The sequence below is a fragment of the Ranitomeya imitator genome, chromosome 1, assembly GCF_032444005.1.
Source record: "Ranitomeya imitator isolate aRanImi1 chromosome 1, aRanImi1.pri, whole genome shotgun sequence".
NCBI lineage: Eukaryota > Metazoa > Chordata > Amphibia > Anura > Dendrobatidae > Ranitomeya > Ranitomeya imitator.
This window is the reverse complement of record NC_091282.1, coordinates 1,073,983,555-1,073,993,772: the sequence shown is the minus strand read 5'-3', so window position 1 is coordinate 1,073,993,772 and position 10,218 is coordinate 1,073,983,555. Positions and strand designations below refer to the sequence as shown.

The 10,218-nt window shown below is 41.4% G+C and overlaps 1 protein-coding gene across 1 annotated transcript; it reads right to left on the bottom strand.

Annotated features, from left to right (window-relative positions):
• Nucleotides 1–1,225: 1,225 nt before the first annotated feature.
• On the bottom strand, nt 1,226–9,549 carry LOC138656886 (uncharacterized). Its single transcript, XM_069744222.1, has 6 exons — nt 9,235–9,549; nt 8,926–9,132; nt 8,679–8,825; nt 8,476–8,592; nt 7,847–8,236; nt 1,226–3,168 (listed from the first exon to the last, which is right to left on the bottom strand). Exons 1-6 carry the CDS (start codon nt 9,287–9,289, stop codon nt 3,137–3,139), a joined length of 948 nt encoding a protein of 315 aa, XP_069600323.1. The 5' UTR covers nt 9,290–9,549; the 3' UTR covers nt 1,226–3,136.
• Nucleotides 9,550–10,218: the final 669 nt, after the last annotated feature.

Sequence of the window (10,218 nt, the reverse complement as noted above, 5' to 3'; positions counted from 1 at the left end):
CCAAAGGGAATGTAGGAAGAGAAAAGCAGATATAGATTCAGGAACCTTTGTACCCAAAAATAGGATAAATAACCCAGTGCCTGATCAAACAGACAGCTCAGAATGACTGAAAGTTATGCAGGTCTCTCTTCCTTCTAGAAGACCAATAATACAAGTTGAAGTTGAGGGTAAAAATGTACCTTTTCTGATAGATACGGGAGCAACATCCTCCATTTTAAATCAGGACTTTTTACCATATCCTGACAATATATCCTCAAAGGTTACATATGCAGAAGGGTATGATGGTAAAATTCAGGCGTTGCCCTTTACAAAACCTTTAAATGTGAGCTTTGGCCCTAAAACTTTTGTATCCAAATTTTTATTTGCTAAAGGTGCACCTACCTGCTTGTTGGGTACTGATGTCTTAAGTAAAATGCATGCAAACATCCATTTTAGAGAAGATGGCACAGTTATGCTGACCATCCCTGAAGATGCAGAAGTAGTGTATAAGCGGGTGGTTTCGTCAAACTCAATCTGACAGGTGCCCCGCCCCTATCAAAGTGTATCAAAGTGTGTAACCCCTCCCCTCCCCTTGTTTGACGGCTGGTATCCAGCTGTCCCTCCTTGTTTGATTTCCCCTTTTGATATAGTTTAATATAGTTTAATTTGTTGTAGTTTTGATATTATTCCCGTATTTTGTGGAATAACACATGTTTATAATTATAGCCTAGTCGTGTATTTATTTTACACGTGGTTTATAACACCTTTCTCATTTGTTTATAATAGATTTTATACGTATCCCCGAGTTTGATTCTGTAAGCTTTTGTTTTATTCACAGTGTATTCATATAGTGGAGAACTTAAAGCTGTTTATATGTGTCTCTACTGAACACTATGGTGAACATTAACTAAATGTTTATTTTCCCAAACAGAGAATCTGCTGTGGGTATTTGCAGTGTATTCATATAGTGGAGAACTTAAAGCTGTCTATTTGTTTTTGTAAATGGTGAACACTAACTAAATGGTGAACATTATCTAAATTAGGTTAACTGCGGTTCAGAGGTTCATAACACCTAGGTCAAGCAATTGTTGTTGTATTTGCGTACCCCATAAATGTTTATTTCCACAAACAGAAAAGTTATTGTGTCCTGAAGATGGCATCTGAGGTTATTTGTTATCTACTGAGGCCATTGCAAGCTGTGTTTATTCACATTGTAGCAGGTTTTATCCTTGTGGCTGCCTTATATACACAGAAGAGATATGCACCAATGTCACAACACAAGTTATAATATGACCCAATGTTACAATACAAGTAAGAAGCGGCGTGTTTTATACGAATAAAAACCAAAGACACGATATTGTAAAAAAAATTTAAAAGATTTATTTCTCACGATAAAACAGCATCTCAAAGACATTTCAACACTATAAAAAATTCTTACAGAATATAAAAAGTAAAAACATTACAATACAGTAATATGACAGTACAGTAACAGTACAATGATCAATTACACTTCTTACAAAATAATTAATATAGCGTTACAAGGCGTGTACAGCATTTATCCAGTACATTCTTTACATCGTGAGCCACATGGTTTGTAGCAGCGGTAGAGACCTTTTTTTAGGTAGCAAAGTTCCACGTGTGGTACCTAATGACGGGGAATGTAAAGATTGAATTGTACGGGGTGACGCCGCTAACTTCAGCGGTGTAGATACAGAGCGTGTCTCACTGTTGGTAATTTTTAATTCATCTAAAAGCTTCCTAGTAGCGGGGTTACCCACAACTGTAGACGGCATATTTAGCTCTGCCATAGCCTGCATAAATGAATCCCAACCCGGCGGTAAATTTCTACTGTTCAGAGCATGACTCTGCGTTGTACTACGTACCAAATCCAGTAAGTTAGACCCTGGTATTACGGATCCTTTGAAAATAAATTCAGCATTATTATTCCATGCTGTGACATTTTTATTCTGCAGCAGCCTGTTTAGTAAAAATTCAGCATTCTTTTTATATCTTTGGTTTATATGGCCGACAATTTCAGCGATCTCATGATTTTTATCAGAGTCGGTATTTGGCAATTGCTGCTGACCAGGATCAGGAGGGCTAACGAGATTTAAAGCCGTTACTTCTTTTGAGCTGTGCCTCGTATGTACCAAGTAGCGTTGTAGCACAGCGCTATACATTTTAATTTTCACATCATCGGGAATGTCACGACGCTGTAAAATGTCGCTAATCTCACCATCAAGGCGCCGAATAACACTGTCGCGTATGTTATCTGTAGTACCGGGTCTTAGTTTGTCTAGCTCCTGTTTGGGGACTAGATACATTTTCGTTGTATGCTCCATTATCTTCCGGCGATCAGGCTTGTTATTATTGGGATTGCAAAAGCTAAAAGAGGACCGATAAACCCGCCGGCCTGTTTTAGTAGGCGCTTCTTTTTCTTTATGGGCTGAGACCTGTCGCTCAGGGTTCTTATAGCTTTACGCCACTTCTTTAATATACCTTTTTGGCGCTCTTTCAGCGGAATCCTGCCTTTTAAGATATTTAAAGCAATCTCGCCTATGGCTGTAATTAAATCATTGCTTGCATCGCGCAAAATAGACTTTCTGACAGCGGGGGTTGCTTTCACTAGGGTTTTTAAGAGAGCCCAGTTACGCCGGAGCCTCTCAGACATCTTTACATCACAACGACCACAGCGTAGAATGTCTGATACCTGGTAAAATTCACTTTTTAGAAGTTTTTTTCTTCTGAACATAGACAGCGGGCAGCGCGGGTGGAAACAACCCAGTCCTTAAACGCAGATCCTCAGGAGTATTAGCTCTCAAATCTACAAGCAAATACCCGTAAGGCTCCCGCGTGGCATCCTCAAAAGCTTCTAGGAAAAAACGTGTTTTTCCGGGATACATCTGACGAGCTAGAGTTAAAATTTGTAATTTATCTCGGGGGTTGTTAAAAAGCACCATGTACTTTGTGTTTAAATTTATCGTACGGCTTTTCTTGCCCTGACAAAATATGTTTTGCACCAGGTAGAAAATGCTGAGATTTCTGTGGTGCACATACTTGGTAAAGGCTTTTTCTATCTCACAATTCTCACTAGCACTCTCCATGAGATCATCAACAATCGCCAAATTCACCTTCTCCGGTGGGAATAATTCGTCATCTACGAATGTATTCGGCAGACCCTCCACAAATCTGGCGTGGGGAAAAGAGAGAGAGATTTCATCATATAGTTTTTGCCAACACGAATAAAACCATACAATATTATCAGGTTTCTGAGAAAAATTAGCTTCAATATTATATAGCAGCTGTTTTACAAAATAGCTCTTTCCAGAATTAGACGGTCCTGCTAGAATGCACGAGAACGGGTGTTGCAGACGCGTATCCATCACAATACACGACTAATACCCAAAAGGTAATGTTGTGAAATCGTCTAATAGTCGCCGCTTTGTATAAACGCACTTTTGTGTTTTGCGTAATGGCCTTGTTTCAATATCCCAGTACTTTTTATTTCTCACAATGGACGCCTGCTGTACGACAATACGTTTCTGAGTTTCTGCGGCAGAATTGCGCGGGTAGTCCAGAACTAGATCTTTCAGACTGTTGAAATTAATAGATTGAGAGTTACCAACATTTAGTGTTATCCCCTTAACTTTTAAGACAGTTTTACCGGTGTTGAGTTTGTAGCCGTAAGTTTTGGGGCCCGCGGATACAAATTCTGTGATGTGTGTACCATCGGGTATTTCACTGGTCAGCTCCCCCAGGTAATCGCCTAAAGGCGGTTGCCACTCACCATCTCTCTGTACAAAAATAACTGAATCTGTGTCGTGATAAAGGCACCGCTCCTGCAGCCGGTCCAGCAGCGAATAGAGCTCTAGCCGAGCATATGCTGTTGTAAAACACGCTATAAAAATGTTTGTGTTTTTGTTGAGTGTGTGATGGCCTTTTGCATATTTCCAGTTAATGGTTGCGGTGTCATCATCAAGGAAATGTAACATCGAAATGTCATAGTAAGGCAGGAACAAATACTTAAAAAGCTCATCTGGATCCCTAACAATGCTGGTACATGATAGATTAGATCTCTGAGCAAACTTTCCCCATAAAGAATTTAAGAAAAGCTTGGAGATCTGTCGCTTAGCAGGATTGACAGCTATATTTTCAGGCCGTAATTGGACACCTTCTTTTTCAAGAAAAGAGTCAATGTACTGCCGCTTCTTGGCGTCATCAGTGCACCAGCTAGGATAACCAGAGGCTTCCTGCTTATCCCTAAGATGTAATTTAATGTAAGGCGCAAACAGATCATCAGTGGTTTTAGGAAAATGCCATATTTCATAGATGTGAGCGATCCGATACCCTTTTTCTATAGCCATCTCGAGCTCTATAGTGCACCAGGTGCCTGTCAGCGCCCGTTCTTCATCACTGTGGGCACAAATATCTGCCTGGGAATTTGCAGCGCATGTGTAACAAAGGGGAAACATTAATTTTTTGTTGAGTTTTACCGGTAGAACTGGAAAAAATAAATCTCTCGGCGGGTAGACCTTGACTCTAGCAATGCCAAAGTATTTTTTAATGAATCCAAAATTGTCGTAGATGATGTCTGGATGGCCTACAGGGTATGTTTTAGTTTTGTTTACAAAGGGGTACAGACTGGTGAAATCATAGTAGTGTAAAGTCTCCCCTTCTTCCAGATGGTGATAGAGCTTAATGGCGTTAGTTCGCCCGCCATAAAGCGCATCACGGGGGTCTAAAGGAACGGGGAATTCCATCTGACGAAGAAATGTTTGAAGGTTAGAATCATTTTCAACCATTTCATTCCACTCATGTTCCCACATCAGTCTTACTGTGTACCCGCAACACTGTAAGTAACGCTTTTTAGCTAAAAAGGTGTAATATAACTGACCGTAGGACGTGCTTGTGACCTTATTTGTGTCATTTTCATTATAGCACACGGGACAACCGTGGTAAAAACACCCCTGAAATTCAAAGGCTATGTGCTGGCCGCTAACATAGGCATAGCCATCTAGAAAATACTTCCCGACCTGTTTTTCACCGCCTCTCAAAGCGTGCTGTATGTCGATGTTCTCAGAGTGGGCTACATACATGAGCCACTGTATAGCGGGTGTCGAGTAGCGCTTTTTTGCCTTGTGATAATTATCACCAGGTAAAATGGCGATTGTCTTTTTTGGAAGAAATTTAAACCGGTACATTGTCATACACACCGAGGCCAGGGTGATGAGCTGAAAAGGATCAACACATCTGCGCACTACAATCTTTTGCTTTTGACGCTTACAGTATTTTTTAACATTTTTCTGAGTCATCTGCATAATACGCTCTCTATAGATCTCGCAGGCGCGTCTCAAAATTTCAACATCTTGTTTGCAATAAGATTTTAGCTCGGCCTTGAAGTCAAAAGTTGTATTTACCTGTGTCTCATACCACTCCAGGAACTCTACCTTCTCGCCAGGTGACATGTACTCCACCCCATAATATTTTACATCAGGTATGGGACCTACATAATTTTGGTTTTCTCTGGTATTGAAAAAGTGTGGAAAATGTCCTTTGCCTCCTGAAAAGCCCATGGCCTGTGGTAATTTACTGAGTTTCATGGGGATAAAATTTAGAGAGTCTATGAACCTTATAGACAAATCGGGTAGCGACACACACAAGAGGCGGCCACCTTGGGTTATCAACTGTACTTGTAGTTTTTCAGAAATCAGTTCCTTAACAATAAAGTATGCATCATATCTTCCACCATTGTGGGCAATAAATGTATGATCTGAAAATTTACCGCTTGTAAAGAACTGTACAAAGTCATGTGTACAGGTATCACCCTCAAACTCCCAGGAGGGGTGGCCATACAGCGTTGTAGCATAAATGTAATTCGGGATGTGCGTGCCTGTCTCCTGCATACACTCAAAATCATAAAAGATATAGCAATCTGACTCATCCTGTGCTACATACTTCCGCATGTAACAAAGATGAGCATCGAATTTATTTATATGTCTGCGACATACAGGACAGCGCAAACCATTACATTTATGCTCTGTTTCGCTATTTCTGGGGACAAAAAGGTTGCATTTATCACAAAATGTTTTAAGTCTGCAGAATGCTGGGTCGCCTAATCCAAATTGTTTGTGATAATCTAGGCACACGCTCGAGCGGCAATAAACTCTGCAAACAGTACATCTGGGCTGTTGGTCGGCACCGCTTTCTACGCAATTCTCTCTCTGACAGGCTTTACAAAAATACTGGCAGGAGTGGTTGTTTTTGTGGTGAAACACTGAATTGCAGAGCTCACAAAAGTAATCAGCACCGATAAAACCCTTCATATTTTTGATACCGTAGTAGTGATTATCATGGAACAATATGAATACTGTTTTGCCATTAGCTGTATTACCGCTCTCAAAGTAACGCCAATCGCCCTGACTATAGTACAGTACTTTAATGGTGACCCCCAAATATTTTTCAAATGCAGGGATGTCGCTAAAACTCACTAATTGATCATCAGGGATGCCCAGTGCTGCGTGTATGTTTTTAGAGCGGCTCAGTAAAACACCATCAGTGACATTCGTGTCGTCCATCAGGGCGCACACACTAGCAGCCAAACACAGATTTGTCGTGTAATTGTTAAAATCATACAGCCATTGTCTCTTTTGTTTAATGATCTGACTGCTCGCTATAGATTTCAAGCGCCTTTTTTGTTTTACACCACCGCGTCGGTTTTTAATGATGGTGACGACTAGCTTTAGCGAATTGGATGATATGCATTCACTGTTACTTTGAAGTGCGCGGGCAACAGCATTTAAAAAAGATTCGGAATTAAAATCTTCACGGGTTTGTTTTGTAGTGAAAATAGGGTCTAAAGTATCACCGGCATCAAACCTTAACTGTACAAAGTCGCCAGGTTCAATGTCCCTGATGATTCTATCCAGTAATGCCTGAATGCCCTCATGAACAATATTCAAGCCCTCTTCAAATGATCGTACACGCTCCAAATTTACAAATCTAAAATGATCTGTATGTATATGACCATTGAAATTGCGGAGGGCCCTTTCATGATGATGGATGTGTTGCAAAAATACTGTATGATCGGGGCGCCGCACATTACCAGCAGCGTCTGCGGATTGTGAATTTTGTGTAGATGCCTGTGCGGCAGCTGCAGAGCTGCCTGGACTATGTGAGTGCTGTTCTGACTCTTGTGACGACGTCTGTGGTGACTGTAGAGGCATTGCAGGACACATGTCACCACGGCGCCTCCTAGAGCATAGCGCCCGTCTAGCGCTGACCAACAATTTTAGAGCCCTCTTTATAACTCTAGCCCTATTATACCTGGGTAGTGTTAGTTTAGGTGGTTTATGCATGCCGTAGCCGACCATATCTAGTCATAATGGGGTCGCTGTAGTTGTTATCTCGCCATCCAGCAGCAGGCTCCGAAGTGCGTATAGTTCGGACTTATTAGCCTGTGTTGGGTTTTGTGTTAATAATAATTTTTCAAAAGTATCGCAAAAAAACATTATTTTGGGGACCCAGCGTTTGTAGCGTAAGTAGCGGCCGATGTGTTCCTGAAATACAAGCATTTCAACGGGGTCCCAGCTGCGGGATTCATGCTGCAGATCTATAGCTGGCGCATGAATCCGTGGCTTTTTACACACCTTAAGCTCTTTACACCCCTTAACATCATCCGGCCGCGACCTCTTTGACCGTTTCTTAACATTAACAGAGTTAGATACACAGACATGAGATATGTCACCCAAATTAGAGGGTCCTGAGGGTCCGGCCCCAGAGGCATTAGCAGGACCCGTTACACATGGCGCTGACGGTTGCATAGTGTGGGACATACGTATAATGAGCGGCTCTATGGATGGTTGCTTACCATCAGCGAGCTGATCAATCTCGCGATCATACTCTTCACGACTCATCGTGGCTGTGGCACCCACGGCGCAGGATGCGGTTGGTGGCTCTGTAACATGTTTTGTTTTCCGCTTATGTTTTCGGGGTACCTCGAGCACTTCTGGATATAGTAGCGCGGGGTCATTCACACGGATTGTCGATGGCTGTCCGGTACTTGGATGGGGTATTTCACGATGGTCCGACGGTACAGGGTTTCCTGCGTCCTGCACCACGCAGATCGGTGATAGCGGATATGCTCTAACAGATCCATTAGCCGTCTGTATCGCCGGCCACGCTTGTGCTGCGCCATTCTCGGTGATCTGTAGCGGCTGTAGAGGTGCTGGAGGTGTTTTTCTCATGACTTTGCGCTTAGCTGTAGGAAAGATTATACATGTGTCAGATATGTGCGAGACCGTCGCAGGCCGCTGCGCATAGCTGCAGGAAAGATTATACGTGTGCCAGATATGTGTGAGACCGACGCAGGCCGCTGCGCTTAGCTGCAGGATAGATTATACATGTGTCAGATATGTGGGGGCCATGGATCTCAATGATGAAGCACGTGCATCATTGACTGTACAGAGACTGTGCATGTATACCAAAATATACACTTACGGGATAGCGATGTGTGGTGAATGATTGCCGTGGCGTCTTCTGCAGCTTCTGCGATGCTCTCCATTAGCTCCGGTATATTCTCTTTTGTGAAAATTCTTCTAGGCTTCAGTTTACAAGCTATAAATAAAGATACAGGCCTTAGTAGAGGCGTGGTGGATTTTCGCAGAGCGGCTGTGCAAAAAAACTTTTCATACGATTCTCACCTCTCCCTTTTTTGCCCGCCGGTCCGAGCTGTTTTTTAGGTGCTCTAGAATCAGGGCTGTTTCTCGGCGTGGGGGTCTGGTACATCAGTTCCTCAACAGGCGGCTGATTGTGTTCCGTGGTGGTTGGTTCTGGAAACATGTCGACATCTGTAAAGAATTAATATATATATTTACACGTCTAAATACTTAAAAGCTATATACACACACACACACACACACATACATACACAGCAGTCACACAACGCACCTATGATGCCTTGAGTCAAATCCCACACAGCAGCGACACCTGCATTAGTGTTACTATACTCAGCTCCAGGTGTATCACACTCCAGAGTAGGCACGCTGAAGCCGTTTAAAAAATCATCGCTATAGTTGCTGATAAATTCATCTACAGCATCGGGGGTGTTCCTGGTAAATTCATCTAGATTATCGGGGATGGTCCTGATTAATTCATCTTAAACAAGAAAGAATAAACAATATAAAGATAATATATAAAAACAGCCCTTAGTTAGAATGGGACACTAACAGATACATGTATATAAATCTTGAAACATACCTATTACCGAATCCGCAACTTGACTGGAAAAAGCTGAAAAATGTTGGGATTCCATCTAAAATAAATTATCTGTGTAAATTTTATGCGCAATCTATATTATCCACACACCACTACTCGTCAAACGCAATTATATACCCCAACAAATAAACTGCTCCCCGTGTATAAATATTCTTATACTAAGCAAATCATGGGTAATACGGCTAAGTCTTTCTATATTAATTATGCGCCACAAATATGATTTATGCGGTAAAACTATATTACACAGCCCCACTAAATATACCGCTACTGTATAAATATGACTATAAATATGTCTATGTTAAACAACACACATGTAGTAAGTAAACGCTGCAGGCGCTAGTTAGGGCGTATTGACAGTTATTAACTACTGTATTACATAAATTATGTTATAATAGTTGCCCGCGGATAAGTCTTTCTATATTAATTATGTACCACAGAATATGTTTTATGCAGTAAAACTATATTATACAACGATACTAAATATGCAGCTATCCTCCAGTATAAAACTAACTTATTAGACAAATAACACCCTTAATTATGGTTTTAGAGATGCATAGTTAAATATAATTAAGCATTTGCGAATAATAACACAACTGTCTTATATACTTACATTTAGAATAGCTTGCTTTTTTTAGTCTGGTCGGACTTCTGGTGGTTGTCTGATGTACTTTAGTGGGCCAGCCACCTGTATTTATCCTGAGTGTCAGAAACCAGCTCACCTGTTAACACCCAGAAACACACCCAGTTACGCCCCCACCACACGCCTGCTGTTAACACCCAGAACACAACCATACATGCAATTAATGCATGCATTAACTCAGGCATGATATATCCGGATTAAAACAGGAATTTTTATACAGCTGAATTTCTGAAAGAAGCAGGCTGTTGATTAACGAACCACAATCATTTTAATCAATCATGACGTCTAAATCGTATGATGCCATATTAGAAAAACAATATTTTACA